The following is a 19173-nucleotide window of genomic DNA, read 5'->3' on the forward strand; positions in this document are numbered from 1 at the left end:
GAAATATACCTGCTTCCACAAAATACTGATTATAGGGTTTGATATACAGTACAGACCAAAAGTTTGGACACACCTTCTCACTCAAAGAGTTTTCTTTATTTTCATGACTATGAAGGCATCAAAACTATGAATTAACACATGTGGAATTATATACATAACAAACAAGTGTGAAACAACTGAAAATATGTCATATTCTAGGTTCTTCAAAGTAGCCACCTTTTGCTTTGATTACTGCTTTGCACACTCTTGGCATTCTCTTGATGAGCTTCAAGAGGTAGTCCCCTGAAATGGTCTTCCAACAGTCTTGAAGGAGTTCCCAGAGATGCTTAGCACTTGTTGGCCCTTTTGCCTTCACTCTGCGGTCCAGCTCACCCCAAACCATCTCGATTGGGTTCAGGTCCGGTGACTGTGGAGGCCAGGTCATCTGGCGCAGCACCCCATCACTCTCCTTCATGGTCAAATAGCCCTTACTTTCAAAGTTTTCCCAATTTTTCGGCTGACTGACTGACCTTCATTTCTTAAAGTAATGATGGCCACTCGTTTTTCTTTACTTAGCTGCTTTTTTCTTGCCATAATACAAATTCTAACAGTCTATTCAGTAGGACTATCAGCTGTGTATCCACCTGACTTCTCCTCAACGCAACTGATGGTCCCAACCCCATTTATAAGGCAAGAAATCCCACTTATTAAACCTGACAGGGCACACCTGTGAAGTGAAAACCATTTCAGGGGACTACCTCTTGAAGCTCATCAAGAGAATGCCAAGAGTGTGCAAAGCAGTAATCAAAGCAAAAGGTGGCTACTTTGAAGAACCTAGAATATGACATATTTTCAGTTGTTTCACACTTGTTTGTTATGTATATAATTCCACATGTGTTAATTCATAGTTTTGATGCCTTCAGTGTGAATCTACAATTTTCATAGTCATGAAAATAAAGAAAACTCTTTGAATGAGAAGGTGTGTCCAAACTTTTGGTCTGTACTGTACCTGCTTCCACAAAATACTGATTGAGGGGTGCGATATAGCTGCTTCCCCCAAATATTGATTGAGGCCTGTAATATACTTGCTTCCACAAAATACTGATTGAGGGGTGAGATATACCTGCTTCATATACACCACAATGGAAAGTCCCTGGAAGGAAATATTTCTCCCAGAAGGGCATCCCCGTGCTATATGGCCACGGGCAGGGAAGATACATAATATAGAAGAAACCGCAGCACTCTCCTGTCTTCAATTCAGTGGAATTTATTTCCCCAGCAAAGAAAATGCGACGTTTCGACCGTAAAGGTCTTTCTCAAGCAACCTAGGTTGCTTGAGAAAGACCTTTACGGTCGAAACGTTGCATTTTTTTTGCTGGTGAAATAAATTCCACTGAATTGAAGACAGGAGAGTGCTGCGGTTTCTTCTATATGACGCATCCAAGGGGGAACTTCTGACTGGCTCCCAACACGGCTGGCACCACCACAAGATAAGACTTTAATTTTTCGTTGTGCTGCTATACGCATTTTTTCCAGGGAAGATACATAACTTTTACTGCCCACTGGGTGAACATTCTGATGGCCGTCAAGCATGCAACCCGTGGCACCTGTGTGGATTTGGTGTTACCACCACGGATTGCACGCAGGCCTGCCTCTTCTTCTCCTACTCCTACTCCATCCTCCGTCTCCTCCTCGGCTGACAACTCCTTTTCCACTTCTACTGCCTCTTCCGCTGCACCCCCCAAGCTCCCCAGAACCTATTCGACATGCCAGGTGAGACATTGCCATGCTGTGCTGCGGCTGTTGTGCCTGGAAGCCAAGAGCCACACCGGTACTGCACTGCTTTCAGCTCTGCGGTCACAGGCCGATCAGTGGCTAACTCCGCCCAATTTGACAGTTGGTAAATTGGTGTGCGAAAACGGTGCCAATCTGCTGAGCGCGCTGAAACAGGGCAAAATTACACACGTGCATGGCACATGTCCTGAACTTAGTCGTGCAGTGATTCATTGCCAAATACCCCGGGGTCCAGGACGTCTTGCAGCAGGCCAGGAAAATCTCTGCCCATTTTAGAAGATCTTACACGGCCATGGCTCGCCTTGCTGATGTTCAGCGGCGACACCACCCGCCCGTCAGACGTCCGATTTCTGACACCCCGACGCGCTGGAACTCCACCTTGTATATGCTTGATAGGCTGCTCCAACGACTACCTGTACGAACTCTGCGGCAGGCAGGACAGGTTCTGGGGAGCTTGGTTTCTAGTCACCACGCCTGTGGCTGCTCATGCGCGATGCATGCAGACTTCTGCGGCCATTTGATGAGATCACCAAACTGGTCAGTCATAGCCAGGGCACCATCAGTGACATCGTACCTTACGCCTTCTTTCTGGAGCGTGCATTGCGTTGTGTCATTAATCAAGCCTTCGAGGAGCAGGAGCTGGAAGATGAGGAAGTCGCAATGCTGAATGAATTCCCAGGGGGAAGCTACTTCATCATCTGAGACAAGTCAGCAGGAGTCTGAAGAGGAGTCAGAGGAGGATGGTGGCTAGGGGAAGGAGGAGCAAGAAGAGCAGGCTTTGAGGGGGACTTTAAACTTTTCGGGGATCCCTGGTGTTGTCCGTGGCTGGGGGGAGGAGACCGAGGACGACATTCTCCTGGGCGATGAGCAGGAGCCAGGGCGCTCCACCACTTCAAATTTAGTGCAAATAGGGGCCTTCATGCTCCATTGTTTGAAGAGGGACCCCTGTATAAAAAGCATAAAGGGCAAGGACCAGTACTATGTGGCAACGTACTTAGACCCACGGTACAAACACAAAATGGCGGACATGTTACCAGCATCACATAGGGATGGCAGAATGCAGCATTTCCAGGCCTTGCTGCAAGAGATGCTGCATTCTGCTGTTGCAGGCGCTGGCAGAGGAATTTCCACCCACAGCGAAACAGGTGCAGGTGCCAATCCTTCCGCGCCTGCAGTTTAAAGATGTGTTGGTCACTTCGGATATGAGATCATTCTTGCAGACAACCCATCGACATCCACCCTCCGGACACAGCCTCAGGGAACGCCTAGACCGACAGGTATACGACTACATCGGGTTAACGGCCGATGTGGACGCTCTGAGAAGCAAGGAACCTCTGGACTACTAGGTGTGCAGGCTTGACCTTTGGCCAGAGCTGGCACAATTTGCCATGGAACTCTTGGCTTGCCCCTCGTCGAGTGTCCTGTCTGAAAGGACCTTCAGCGCAGCAGAGGTATCGTGACCGATAAGCGCACTCGCCTAGCTCACGACAGTGTGGACTACCTCACATTTCTAAAAATGAATGAGGCATGGATCTCGCAGGAATTCAACACCTGTGATGACCACGTGTAATTAAATTTCCTCATGCTAGCCCACACATATCCGGCACCACCCAGAACAAAGAATGGTCCTTGTCTTATGTATACACAGCGGCATAAAAGGCCTTTTCTGTCAGATGAATGCCTAATTTTTAGGGCCTACTCCAGTAACATTTTTATCCAGCGACCGCCTAATGTACCTCCAGCCACATAATCACATGTTTTTTTCTGTCAGGTGAATGCCTAATTTTTGGGGCCTGTACTGGCCTACAGTAAAATTGTTATCCACTGACCGTCTAATATACCTCCAGCCACATAATCACTTGTTCTTTTCTGTAAGGTGAATGCCTAATTTTTGGGGCCTATACTCCACTGGCCTACAGTAAAATTGTTATTCAGTGACCGCCTAATGTACCTCCAGCCAGATAATTACTTGTTTTTTATTGTCAGGTGAATGCCTAATTTTTGGGGCCTGTACTCCCGTTGTCTAAAATAAAAAATTTCTAAGCTCCATCAGGGCACATTTTTGAGAGTTTTTTTTTTTTATGCATAAAAATGGCCCCTGATTAAAATACATATTTTTTGTGGGAATTTTTGCCATTGATCCCCCTCTGGTATGTCACTGTATGTTGTGGCACTATTTGTGCACTTCTAGTAAGTATTTGGTGACTGCAAATATGACCTGAAGGTTTTTCAGATTCGCCTGCCATTATAGTTAATGGGGCCCGCCGCGAGCACGCGTTCGCGAACATATGATCGCGAACGCGCATTCGGGAAACGTCCCGGGCCGATGTTCGGCCATCACTAATGGTAACTTTATGCATAGTTTTAACAAATAAAAAAAACATACTTATAGATTGGAAGTGAGAACAATATTCAGAGCACTTACATGTTAGCTAATTATATAGTGAATACCACAAGACAAATCTGCCCTTCTACAAATGTGGTTACTTACCTACTGGTGTGGAATATCACTGAGATAATGAGCTCATTGTGAACGGCTACAGCCATATAGCGAGGCTCGTGGAAAGCAGAGGGGACAGTCCGCACTGCATAACACAGGAAGATACCCCAAAGGAGGAATAAAAATTCACCTAAAGAAGATAAAGAGGGCAAGTGTTAAAATCTGTTCACCATTAATGAGGCATCCATTTATAGGAGCAAGTGGTTGATATATTAATATAACCATAACAAATATAAACACAGCTTCGGCTGAAATGCAAACATTTAATACTATGCACATGTCCTAGCATTTCCAGTCTGTGTAGGAGCTTACCTATAGTAAGTCCATATGTACACAGCTGTATTAGCCATAGGTGAAAACTGAAGTTCCTTGGGCCCAGTGCAAAATCTGTAATGGGTACTATGCAACATGTGTCATTTTTGTGGTGTCTTCTTATATGCGCCTCCATCAACACCATCTTTCCTGTCAATTTATGACACAAAAGGCTCCATTGGATGCTTTATTCCAGAGGTACAGTGCTGTGAGTCAGTGGGCTTACACCTCTATGTACCAAGACAGTTCCACAATTCCTACTTCAGAACATTATGTTTCTGCACAACTGGATTATTTTATTGACGTTTTGTATTTAACATGGACTTTGGCACCCATGGTGGATATCTTACTCAAGTCTACCTGGATAATAATTGGCAAGCGCTGATCCCTCAATTGTTTCCTGCACCCTTAAGAACCATAAATGTTCCACCTAGAACATTATCATTACGTTTGTGCCAGTGTAAGAGTGCAAATAATGTTGAATCCACATAGTGTCCATTAAGTGGTGTCAAATGCTATGTAATAAGCCAGTATGGTAATGTCAGTCACAAAGTAGTTTCCATACACCAACCACACAGTACTATTCATTCAGAAGGTTTGCATGCAAGAGGTCCGCTTTTAGTGGTGGCCATGCAGTACAGCAGGTATCTGCAAATGGTTTGTTGTTAAAATTTAGTGTAATGTTATGTTATGTAATGCTATGTGCTGTACCCAGAATGGCTATGCATTGTATGGGTATGGGAGAAGCAGGAGTGGGGCTGGTCCTGACTCCTAGTTTAAACTAGAAAGCCCAAGGGAGAATTTGTAGGACTAACGGATCTCTGCAAGATTTACAGCAAGAGAGAACGAGAGATTGGAGAGATAGAGAATCTGCATGACCAAGCAAGGAGTCAGTCTGCAAAGTAACCTGCGTTTACAGCTATTCAGACTTTGCTTCCGTGGAGGGATAACGAGTTGGACACTCGGACACTATTTTGACCATTATTGTAAGAATACAGTTATCAGCCAGAGATTCTACTGATATAGACTTTAACAGGATAGTGTAAAAAGAGGGCCATAACTTCCAGCGATGCCAAAAGCCATGCATTGCTACCTGGGAAAGGAGTTGAACAACGTGCAGATGAGACTGTGTTTCCTTGTTGTTCGATGTACTACAACTCCCATTTTCTACTATAGTAAAGAGAGACGTTTATTCTATTTCAAGCTGGCCCGGTTAAGTGACTCCTACATAACCACACACTGGCCATTACATGCTCTACATGCCCTGCCTTTCACCCATACACATCAAGGGCACCCCAAACCATCATCAGGAAGGATCCCAAACTAATAGGGAATCTCCAAAGGTAAAAAAGAATACACCTTCCTTTCACTGCACCAGCCCTGCAAAGCAATGGCCTGATGGAAACCACTGTGACACATCCTATAGTCAGAGCCACTACGTGTACCACTCCCATACTTTTCTCCAGCCAATTAAAGGCTCGTTACAGTACTTGAGTCCGACACACAACCAACCTTGAAGATGGCACTTTAATGAATGCAGACATAGCACAGTTTAAGGGAACAGAACCGTACCACAAGGAAAGGTGCCTTTAAGAGCCAAAGAGTGCCCTAAGGCAGGGAGCTGCAGACAGGAAGTGAATAGGTCACAGAGACCTAGTATGGATGGGACATAGCATCAATACTTCTGTGACCGTGTCCACCGGGAAGAATCAGGAAGATTATGCTGACGGACACAGACTGCCAGGGAAGGTAGGTTAGTATCCCAGCAGCTGTGCACTCTGGGAGCAAAGACATGCCAACTGTGAGATTTTGCTGGTCATTAAACAGCTGACACTTTTAGCTATAGAAACCAAGTGTTGATGTTGAATATTAGTGTGCATGCTCAAGGTTAGGTGCTACTTTGCCCTCCACCATAGACAAGTGGCAGAAGTTTTTTTTTCCTTTCACTACCACCAGGTCAGTAAGGATGTAAAGTACTTGGGCACACTCATCACCAGCACCATGGAGTTTGCACGTTCTTTAGTTTTTTGTTTCCTCCCACAATCCAAAACATATTGAAGGGTCTATTGACTCCCCTTGAAACTCATCCTTGGTGTGGGTGGGTGGGTTGTGTGTATGTGTGTGTGTGTGTGGGGGGGGGGGGGGCATCAGGACTGACATGAATGTTGATCATTTCTGTACAGTGCTGTGGTATATGTGGGTGCTGCTACAACATCTAAGGAACAGGAATGAAAGTTAGTAAAAATATTTCCTTTTCAATTATTTTTTTTCCATCACATTAGGCCACTGTAATCCCAAAACTCTGTAGTATTTGCTCATTATGATCAGAGACATTATCAAAGAACAAGGCTTAAAAGTAACATTAAGCGTGTCTTAAACTTTAATGTGTTCGCTGAGATAATGAAAATGAATCAAGTGTCCTACTTTGAAAAGATTTAAGCTTGTCTTGTAAGATTTAAGATTTGTAGCTGCTCATTTGCATGATATTAACATATCCATGCATTTTAAGATAAGCAACATTGAATTGAGTTTATAGGGGCGGGTGACAAAATGTTCACGATCACGAGCCATAAAATGTATCACAAACAATGCAGAGAAAGTATGGTAAGAAGTCTTATGAGTCTTAAAACTATAGTAGAATTTTTCAACTTTTAGGTAAGTCTCCCAATAAACTGGAACTCACCAGAGAACGTAAGTTACCCAGTGGTTCACTGCAAAAAAGGGTTAAGGCTGTGATTTACTGCTAAAAAGGTTATTATTTACTAATTATATGGTGCTAAAAGTGGTTAATTTTATTCTGTTATGCACAATGTGCTTCAAAAGGCTGCGTATGAGTAGTAAATAGACAGTTTTAGTTACAGTTGCTGGGTGGTGAGCTGGCTCCACTTTATCCTTAGTAGAAGTAGTGGTAGTGTGTGCTGCTGCCAAATAGGCCCAGACTGAAGCCTGTGAATTGCATACCAGAGAAAGTAACTGTGCTAAGAGACAAGCTCTGAGGGAGAGCAGACTGGACATCTACAGTTGTTTTAGGACCATTAAAAGGACTGTGGGTGGATCGCTAAGGTAATGCATGCCTATGGCTTTGGACTTTGCTGCAAGTGGTTAGGGTTAATTGCTTCCGGCACCACCATACAGACTGGCCATTCAATCTAGGATTGTACCCTGCAGCTGGGAACCGCAGATATATTTAGAGAAAGAATTTACATGTCTTTTGGAAGATTGCATGAAAAATATGAGAGAGAATCATAGAGGGGAACCATATTTTGCTTACCACCTATACACAGCTTTTGGGAGAAATCAGCTCTGTGATATACCACAGAATGGTGCCTACTACATGTAATTGCACTGTGACACCCATCATCCTCCACCAAGTCTGCATTTTAGAATCTTTCCACTCTGACTCAGCATCTTTTCACTTCTGAAAACCTGATCATTGTATATACTGTATATATATATATTGGAATAATCATGAAGCAGAATGTTGAGTCCCCAATGTCAGAGATGGCTGTGGACCCTTGAGAGAATACAGAATGGATTTCACAGATAAGGGGCAGGGCAGTGGTGCCTGGTCACATTATCATTATCCCAGTGCTAGGAGGCTGCTGAGTTTAATTACACCCAGCACAACCCCAGCAGTGACAACTGTTAATGTAACTGGGCAAAAAATAAAATTAAAATAATAATAATAATAATAATAATAATAATAAAGTCCCCCAATGTTCTATTAGAGGGACAAAAATTGGTTAAATAAATAGATAAAAAAATACACAAAATTAAACCACCCCAAAAATAATGTCCACTGCTAATTATTTTCCTATCCTAGCCAAGAACTAGAATTTATTGTAGACAATGATGAATGCAAGTAACAAAAAAAGTATATTTTAGGGAAATATGATATCATTACCTCAAACAATTTTTTTAACAATTTTTTCAATTTATTAACAAACCTTAATTATTCCTGGAAAACAAAATAATAATCATGTTGCAAAAAAGTTAGAGCCATTAAATTAATATATTTTTGAACTATAAGACACACTTTTCCCCCCCAAAAAAGTGGGGGGAAATTGCAGTGCGTCTTATAGTCCGAACACTAATGACCACTTCCATTATGGTCTGCACTGTGCCCTGACTGCATTCAGCATCAGGACGTAGTGCATGTAGGCGTTCACTATGACTTGACACTATGCATCGTCAGATCATAGTGCAGCATGGGCCGGATAAAGAGCAGGGAGCCATAAGTGTCAGATCTGCAGAGGGGCAGCGCCGTCCAGATCAAGCAAGGAAATTTTTTTATTTTTATGTTTGATCTGAGGTCTGATGGGGGTCTGTTCTGAGGTCTGATGGGGTCTGTTCTGAGGTCTGATGGGGGTCTGTTCTGAGGTCTGATGGGGGTCTGTTCTGAGGTCTGATGGGGTCTGTTCTGATGTCTGATGGGGGTCTGTTCTGAGGTCTGATGGGGGTCTGTTCTTAGGTCTGATGGGGGTCTGTTCTGAGGCTGAATGGGGTCTAATCTGAGGCTCATGGACGTTTGATCTGAAGCTGAACGGGGTCTGATCTGAGGCTTATGGAGTTCTGATCCGAGGCTGATGGAGGCTGGGGGGGTCTGATGGGGATCTGATTTGAGACTGATGTAGCTTTGGGGGGTCTGATCTGAGGCTGATAGAACTTGGAGGTCTGATGAGGATCTGATCTGAGGTCTGATGGATCTTGGGGGTCTGATGAAAAATATTCTCTCTCTTATTTTTCTCTTATAGTCCGAAACATCTTATAGTCCAAAAAATATGGTAATGCATTCAAAAAAAGGGTAAGGCTACTTTCACATTAGCGTTTTCAATTCCGCTATTGAGATCCTTCATAGGGTCTCAATAGCAGAAGAAAACGCTTCAGTTTTGTCCCCATTCATTGTCAATGGGGACAAAACTGAACTGAATGAAACGGAATGCACCAAAATGCATTCCATTCCGTTTGGTTGTGCTCCCATCGCGGACAGAATAACGCTGCAAGCAGTATTTTTTTGTCCGCGATGTGGTGCGGAGCAAGACGGATCCGTCCTGGCACACAATAGAAAACGGATCCATCCCCTATTGACTTTTAATTGTGTTCATGACGGATTTGTCATGGCTATAGAAGACATAATTCAACCGGATCCGTTCATGATGGATGCATGCTGTTGTATTATGGTAACGGAAGCATTTTTGCAGATCCATGACGGATCCGCAAAAAACGCTAATGTGAAAGTAGCCTAAATTGTGTCTGCTTCTGAAGACCAAAATTAACCTGGTCCTGAACCGGTTAAAGGGTTTTTCCCCATTATAAGAATTTCCTCTATTCAAATATAGGGGATAGGTTCCACAGATAGATAATCACTGTACTTCTCTTCAGCAGTCTTATAGAGATAAATGGAGCAGCAGTTCATTGTTGTGAACGATGAGGGGTCCCAGCAGTTGTGCCCCATGAAGCACATACCAAAACTGTGGAGTTATCATGGTGGGACAAGCCCTTTGAAGGGTTTTGAAATAAACTACTTTTATAAACCAAGTTAGCAGAGGTTTATGAATGCTCAAGAGGAATGAAGCAATATCAGTAGTACAAATATATAATAAAAAATAAAATTCCATCATACCAACAGCCATCATGTAATCCCATCGATCAATCAGACACATCTTAAACTGAAAGTGGTCGGAGGTTTCCCCTTGGACAATCAGAGGGATATTTCGGTCCATATTTTGGAAAACAGCAGATGTCCAGGCCACAAGGAACCAGAGTACTAATAGCAGAATTACAGACAGCATCTTCATTACTCTACAGCTGGTCATGTAAGGTATTCTCTGGGCTGTCCGAGAGAGAAACACTTTCAGAACCCTGGAAGAACAGAAAAATATATTCAGTTTCATGATATCTTACTTTTTAATTCATATTCATGCTATAGTCTTGGCCACCTCCTCCAGTCCAATCTCCTACTTCATGGCACCGTGCCTCTTCCAGCATGGGCAGATACTGTAGGTATCATGTTCCTTGTTGCCCTTCTGCTCTGTGGATGATGGAGTATGACCCTACTCAAGTCCTGTCCTGAGCACTCCTACTGGGGGTGCTGGGTCAGGTGGTAAGGAGAAAGAGACCATTTTTACATTGGAAGAGCTGAGTTACTGTGTCACAGATCATGTAGTGTGAGCTTAATATGACAGGGTGGAAATGCTTTTTAAAATTAAGCAGTGTCAAATTCAGTGGTCACCAAACTTTCACTTTACAGTTTTTGCAAAACTGTTCTCAGAATTCTTGGAGTTAAAGCTTTGAAATACCTGGAAGACCATAGGTTGAGACCAATGGTTTTCTTAAGTTAAACTTAGCCTACAGACTCACACCCGCAAAGGGAGGACCTATCATTTGAAGAGGTTGCTCCAGTATTTAACCTTTTGATGACGAGCGCCATGCATCTACGGTGGAAGTTGTCTCTTTAAAGATGGCGCACACTCTAGAGCAGAGCAAGTGCCAAAGCCTCCAGGTGCCTGATGTTGCACACAGCAGACACCTGGGGCTAATGTCTGCGGTCAGAGTTTTTGCTGATCACAGACATTTAACCCCTCATATGCCTTGGTCAAATATGACCATGACATCTGAGAGCAGAAAACCTGGGAGCGATCCACTCCTGGGCGCTGAATTGCAAACCCATTCAGCGATGGCAGGAGCCACTGGTTGTCTGTGAAAGCTCTAGCCTAACTGAAAAAAACAGGGCTTTTAGAGCTGTAGTTCTTATGGAGCTTTGCAGGTGGCAGGTTTCCATTAGAACATAGCAATATTAGCAATTCAATGCAGAGTCTAATAATAGTTTTTTTTTATAGTCATCTAGGGTGACTTAAAAAAAGTAAGAAAAGTTTTTAACTACTGTATATAAAAAAATGATCAAATCACCCCTTGCCCATAATTTAAATAAAAACGAATAAACAATGAAAAATAGATACCATAGGCATTGCTGTGTTTTAAAATGACGGAATTATTAAAATATAATTGTATTTATCCCATATGGCAAACACCAAAATGAAAAAAATGAAAAAAAATAAAATAAATGGCCGATTCACCATTTTTTCGTCGCTTCACCTCCCCAAAAAAAATTGAATAAAAAGTTATCATAAAGTCACACACACTCCAAAATTGTATCAATAAAAACCAGAGATCTCCTTCACGCAGCTCTGCAGACGTAACTCTAAAAAAAATGTTATGGTATATATCGGAATTTGGCGATGCGAAGCAAAACATAATTTTTCAATTACAATTATTTAAAAATAATAATAATTCTGTGTGTAGATATTGCTCTTGCACTCTTTATGTAGCATCCATTGGCGTTCATTTGATTCCCTCTCAGGATGTCCACCTAAAGTGTCCAGTGCTGGTGGTCACACAAGCTCAGTCCTATTTTCTTGATCCTCCTATACAGGTACATGGGTGGTGGGGTGATTCGAGCTATTGTGGAGCCAACTAATCAGGGCACTAGAAGCATGTTCTCACCAGCAGTGATGAGCGGCATAGGCAATATTCGAATTTGCGATATTTTGCAAATTTTTGGCCGAATATTCGCCATAAATTTGCAAATTCGAGAATTCGTGATCTCTAGTCATTGTTTACTTGATTGCGAAAATCGGCAATGTAATATATTCGTGATAAATTCGCGATTAGAATATTCAACACTATTCACGAATACGAATATATAGCACCATATTCTAAATATTTGCAAATTCTCGAAGTGGCGATAGTCGCGATTTAAATTGGCGATTCGAATATTCGCGCTCAACACTACTCACCAGCATAAGGTGAATTTTCATAGAAGGAATCAAGGGGATTCCAGAGGGCGCTGTAACAAGTATATAGCAGCAATACAGTATCTAGACACAGGAGCAAAGATTGCAAGTGAAGGATTGTTCTGATCTAACAGAGAAATGAAATATTTAATTGTGGTACAATGCTTTTACATTCATTACTCCCATGCATTATTTTTTACATCCTAGTAAAGTTCTCCAGCTATTTTCTCTTTGTTATAATCCGATAAAACCCTCCCAGCAGTGTAGAATGAGCACAGTGTGATTGCTCATTAATCTCCTTATGAATTATTGGTTCAGGCAAATCCTTACCTTTGCGCCAGCTTATACATAGTATATACGAGTTTAATTGAACATGCAAACACTGTATGTGTTCAATTAAATATTTAGTCGCTGATTAGGCAGTTTATAATTTGTTCCTGAATGGATCAGAAAGCATATTACGTGTTGGTTGTGCTATTTCATCAGTGCATCTATCTCCATACTGTACGCAAATACGTACAGTAGCTCTCCGGCAAAAGAAAAAAAAAAGTGTCACCAGTGCTATCTTGTATGTCCAGTGGCTGCAGTGCATTCGGAAAGTCTTCAGACCCTTTCACTTTTTCCACCTTTTGTTATGTTGTGTACTGTTGAGTGAATCGAAGCCCAATGAATTGACTTCGATACGAATTTCAGGCAAGATTCAATTTGCCGCAAAGCCGAATTTCCTCGCTCTTTGTGGTAGTGAATACATTTTTCCTGAAATGGCGGATTAACAAAAAAAAACATACTCACCTCATCCATTTGCGCATGTACAGGTTGTCGCACCCATCTTGACTGCTGCACGGGATGACATATGACATCACGTCGGCGTGCTGGCCAGGCACGGTGACATCATCAGTAGTGATGTCACCACGCGCGGCCCAGCGTGATGACATTATGACATCACCATGCAAGATTTCTCATGGTGTCTTCAATCAAGATGGCCGCAATGGCCTCTACGTGAGCAAATGGATAAGATGAGTATTTATTTATTTTTCCCTGACTAACCCCTGAAAGGCCTAAATTGTAGCCTCAGGTGACGTGATCAGCGATGAACACTGCATCTGAGAGGTTCAATGACGGTGTGGGGTGAACGATCGCCGTTCCCCTTTATTGTGCCCGCTACATACAATAGAATGTTGCAATAGACGTTACAAATCGAATTACTTTGTGAAATATAGCGAAGCAGCCGAATCAAATTTTTCATAACTTTGCTCATCTCTAATGTGACCTTGTGCTAAAATAAAAAAAAGTTAAAATTTCCCCCCATCATTCTGTACTCAGTAACAAAGAGGGCCATACATTCATTAACTAGCGTATTCCGGTAATAATTATAATTACACTACTTTAAAGTTCTCCTGCTAATATGAAGGCTTCCTCATGCTGCCACCATTCCTAACCTTCCTAGCTAGACATTTCAACTAATGGTGCCTTTTCTGCCGAGTCTTAACTTTGGTCTATAGGGATCATGTATCGAAGGAACATGCCTGTTGAAAACCAAAGTCCTGAGGCTGGCAAAGTATCTGTGATACACAGGGGCGTAACTAGAACTGACTGGGCCCCACAGCAATTTTTTTACAGGGCCCCTCTCCCTTAGGGTCCATTCAGACGTCCGCAAGTGTTTTGCGGTCCAAGAAATGCGGATCCGCAAAACACGGATACCAGCCGTGTGTGTTCCGCGTTTTTATAGTTCCCTATGATAGAAATACCTATTCTTGTCCGCAATTGCAGACAAGAATAGAACATGTTTCATCTTATTTTGCGGGGGCCGCGGAATGGAACTACGGATGCGGACAGCACACGGTGTGCTGTCCGCATCTTTTGTGCCCCTATTGAAATGAATGGGTTTGCACCTGTTCCGCAAAATTCTGGAACGGATGCGGACCCAGAACAACGGACGTGTGAATGGACCCTTACTTAAAATAAAACCTTTGAAAAAACCTATTTGTCTTTGTATCACCATTTTTTGACAGCTAAAACTTTTTTTTTTATTTCTGCCTAAAGAGCTGAAGCTTTTTTTCAGGTGGATGAATTGTAGTTTTTACTGGTACCCTTTTTGAAAATTATTTATATTTTTTATTAGTAAAGACATTTTTGGACATGGCAATGCTTTTTTTAAATGTTTATTTACCTATATTTAAAACACTGTGAAAGGGGGTGATTAGAACTTTCGTCCCAACCTCTGCCCACTCCTTCCTCTGCCAGCCTCCTGTACTATAGCATGCGGTACGTGGCAGCCTACCCTCTCTGCCTCCGCTGCTCTGCCATGTACAAGTGCTTATTATGGCACCCGATGCCTGCCCAGAACCATCCTGGCATCACATTTGTGTATATGTAACTTAAAAGAGTGCCATAATAAGCACTAGTAGATGGCGCAACAGCAAGTAGAGAGGGGAGGCTGCCACCTACCGCATGCTATAGTACAGGAGGCTGGCAGAGGAAGCGTGGGCAGAGGTTGTGATCTGGCTAAAAGGCAGCTACATGATGAAGGCTTCAGCATGCAGCTGCCAGGTGGCGATCCCAGAATCTGCCAGCCTCCTGTACTATACCAGAAGCAGATGCATGCATTTTATTATATAGGAGTCTGGTGGGACTGGGATGGCAGCCTCTGGCAGCTACATGCTGCAGCCTGGCATGGCTGCACACTCAGAACTTTGCCTCCTCCTATACCTGGCCTTACCTCCTCTCCTTTTCCAGTCTGTGAACTCTCCTCTTCCAGTCATGCCCAGAGAGGCCCCAGAACCACTGTGTACTAGTGCAGCTACAGCAGCCGCAGGCAAGGGGGGGGGGGTGGGGGGGGGGGGGGGGGGGGGGGGGGGCGGGGGGACAGGGGCGCCCAGGCACATACCTGAAAAAATTAGTGCTGTGCATGCTCCCTTCGCCCTCTGCCATGATGCGCTGCTTCTCCCAGCCTCCCCGCCCCTTGAGGAGGACTTCATTTGGTGGTCGGACTGCCGGAAGTGATTCATTTGCAAAGCGCTCCCGACTTGTACTCTGGCAGGTGCCACGCTATGCAGGCAGAAGAGGCAGCTCAACAGATAATCATGGATGGAGGCGGGCAGTCGCCCGCCGAAGCGGGCCCTGTGTTAATGAATTGGGGTGTTAATGAATTGTGGGCGGGCCTGGCCTATGTGATCGGACCAAATGTAAAGGGGAGGGGATTTGGAGGGGTTGTTTTCGGGGGTGGGGCCGGCCTGAAAATGTAAAATTATTTCCACACAGTGGGCCAGATTTATCATTACTCTGACAGCTCACTCCACTTTGACATATGGCTAAAGTCAGTTTTAGCGAAGTCAGATTTATGATCGGCCCTTTAAGACTGTAATAAATGTGGTTTGACGGTAGCAGTTTATCCGTCAGTAAGCAGCTTTACAAAAGTCGCACATCTTTACGAAAAAGTCGCACGTTTTTATGAAAAAGTCACATGTTCTATTCAAAAGTCTCATAAGATAAGCATGGTCCTCACTGGAGTGAAATTGCGACTTTTTTGCAACTTTTTTGTGACTTTTTTGCGACTTTTTAAATAGTCCCAATAGTAAATCTGTCTAGAGATTCATTTACATAAGAAAACACGCCCACTTTCAGAAAACTGGCGAGCATAGTGCAGAGCAGAAAAAAGTCGCAAATTTGTGCGCAGTTTTAGCGTTTGGGACTTTTTTTGGGACTTTTTCACTCCATTATTCTGACCTGAGCTAATGATAAATCTGGCCCAGTAAGTGTGTGTGTGTGAGACACTGCTCCCGGGCCCCTTGTTAGCCCCGACGCAGCCGCTTCCCCTGCTTCCCTGGTAGTTACGCCACTGGTGATACAGCTAAAGTCTATGAAAAAAATGGGTCCGACAAGTGAAAAGAATCATCTTGCCCTCAAATACCTATTGCTCAGATGTTCTTGATGTGCCCTTTCATAAATAGTAGATATTTTTTGCCTGGACAATTATTTTTTTGAATTCAAAGATATGACAACATTAGCAACTAAAAGATCTACCCTATCCTCCAATTCCCTAAATTAAAAGCAAGTCTATACAAAACCCAAGACTAAAGATGGTCACACATTAGTTGATCAAAATGGACAACCTTAACTGAAATAATCGTTCATCAGGTGAAAATTTAAAATGAAGTACCTGTCACGTCCCTCCCATGACAGAGGTGAGAAGATCTGAGAGACTGGCGGCACGTGAGGGTATCTGACAGTCTCTCTGTTTTATCCTTGCAGTGTTGTTGTTTTGTAATGACCACACCTCTTATTAGGTGCAGCTTGTGGTCATTACTGAGGCTCTATTTAGTTCTGACTCACACTGCTTACCATGCGGTTGATATTTCCTGCTGGAGTTGGTTGAGCTGGTGTGTTGTTCCTTTGGATCTCCTGCTCCTCCATTCTTCTTTAAGCTAAGTGCATTATGTTTTGCATTTTGTTCTTCGCTTGTGTGTTGTTGTCTAGTCCTCAGGGAGATGCTGGTTCCTTCATCTGGGGAGGAACCAGTAGTCTCTTTCCCTGCCACCACTCCTAGGGCCTTCCAGGGTCTCCAGGGCTTAGGTTACGGTGTATGAGCATTTCCACCTTCAGGGTCTACTCATACTGGCAGGAGTCAGGGAAAGGTCTAGGGATTCCTAGGAGGTCACGATCCCTCTCCCATAGCTTTTAAGCCTAGACTACAGTCTATTCCTTCTGTGTGTTATCTGGTGTTATCCCCTCCCCACTACCCGTGACAGTACCAATGATTATTTTAGCCAAGCTATGACAGACCATTATCATTTGAAAAGAAGTCGGACATATTTTTGTCTGGTAGTTGGACAAATGATCCTTCATTCAAAAAATGGTTGTTCAAGGACGAAATATCCCAGAAGATTTTTCCCAGAAAGATTTTTTATCCATTGCTTAGTTTAATTGAACTATAATGGCCAATATGAAGTAAAATGTGTGTGGGCGTGCAGTGAAACAAACTTTCCACAGATGGTTGTTTACCTGCTGTACAACCATCAACCAACTTCTATCTAATGTGTATGAACACCCTAATGTCACCAATTAGTGCAACCATAAATCTTAAGTCCAACTTTAGGGGGTGGCAAAAACATTGTCACAGCCAGGCTACTCTGGCCAAGTCAGAGTGGCATCCAGAACCTGGGACATATATCCTGCCCCTCCAACTACAGTATGTACTCTTTTCACAGTTGGAAAAGCCTACCAAAGTACCAGAGGATCCAACAGTGGTTCCATGTTCTATAACTTTAATAAGTAACAAAGGTCCAACACAACCTGAACTAATACTCATTTAAAGCCAATCACTTGCTGCTAGGGATAATCCTCATGGTCTGATAATAAATGACTAAAAATGTATCAGCCAAACACTTATGACTAGTGTTGAGCACGAATATTCGAATAGCAAATTTTATTGTGAATATCGCCACTTCGAGAATTCGTGAATATTTAGAAAATAGTGCTAACTATTCGTTATATTAAATATTCAGCATTTTTTTCCATCTGGACACATGATTCCTCTCTGCTTCTTGCTTGTGGGCCAATGAGAAGGAAGCAATGTCAAGTTCACAACAATACTTAGTGCACCAATCAGTAATCTGTAGTCAGACCTGCTAAAATGTGAAGTTGCACGTAGTGCGAAAAAATATTCTAATCACTGCCGATTAGCGTAATTGCGAATATATTGGAGCACTTGACTCTACCTGCATATAAAGCTATTGTAATGTTCTGCCATGCCAACCATGTTCTCCAGTCTCAGAGAAACTCATGAAACTTCTAGCAGCTTGAAAAATGTAGCCAAAGTGACCCACACCTGTGTTTCACGTTACGAATTCGAATTATGCGATTTTTACATTGCCGATTTTTCGCATTCAATAAAATAATCTCGAATTCTCGAAATTCGCGAATATATGACGAATATTCTACAAAATATTCGTGAAATATCGCGAATTCGAATATAGCCCCTGCTGCTCATCACTACTTATGACGTGATTGTGTTTAAGTACTCATTTCAATCATGTCTTACCCACAGTATTGCCATTTTTTTATTTGGCTATGAGGCATCTTGACATAGGAACTTTTGATTACTTGGAAAATGATATTGATTTATTCCATTCCATCCCACAAAGACTAAATTTAGACTTTGCTATCATTGTGTCTAATGTTGAAATGAAATAGTCTCTGTATTTATCCTGTTTTTTAAAGCAATGTCTATGTATTTGAAGAGTTTTATATCTTTAATTTTAGAGAGAACGCTGGGAAATTTTTAAAAACATATATTTACAAAAATGCTCAATGGGACATATTTATTAAATTAAACTATGATCACTGAGATGGGAATACCCCTTTCTCCTAAAAAGTGATTTTCTCTTTTTGTATGCTACTTCTCTTTTTGTGCATTTTTGTATATTTTTTGTATAGTATTTTCTTATGCAATTGGCCCAACAATATTATTGTTGTGTATTTTAATCTTTCCTTAATCCCCCCCTTCTTGTGTCTTTGCAGATGTGATTCCACGTACAATCAAGGTTCCTCCCAACCAACCCTTTTCATAGTATGTCAATTACGTTCATCAGACTGTGCAGACACACCTCATCCATCTGCACTAGAGATGGCCTTGCTGTTCGCTCAGTGGTTGTTTCACGGAGAACTTTGCTCTCTCGCGGTTTGCCGAACATGCAAACATATGGCGATGTCCGCCGGCGCTATATTCTTTTGCATTGTGTCAAACTTTGACCCATGACACATCCATCAGGTGGGACAGGACAGCCAATTGAGATG

The 19173-nt window shown here is 42.7% G+C and overlaps 1 protein-coding gene across 1 annotated transcript in view; it reads right to left on the minus strand.

Moving 5' to 3' along the window:
• GPR158 (G protein-coupled receptor 158) overlaps window positions 1–19173 on the minus strand; it is a 409668-nt gene that overhangs the window by 49983 nt on the left and 340512 nt on the right. Inside the window, exons 7-8 of the mRNA XM_040434051.1 lie at window positions 10209–10447; window positions 4265–4403 (exon numbers count right to left, since the gene is read on the minus strand). Coding sequence (XP_040289985.1) covers window positions 4265–4403; window positions 10209–10447 — 378 coding nt within the window. The remainder of the gene's footprint in view (window positions 1–4264; window positions 4404–10208; window positions 10448–19173) is intronic.

The sequence above is a fragment of the Bufo bufo genome, chromosome 5 (assembly GCF_905171765.1).
Source record: "Bufo bufo chromosome 5, aBufBuf1.1, whole genome shotgun sequence".
Taxonomy (NCBI): Eukaryota; Metazoa; Chordata; class Amphibia; order Anura; family Bufonidae; genus Bufo; species Bufo bufo.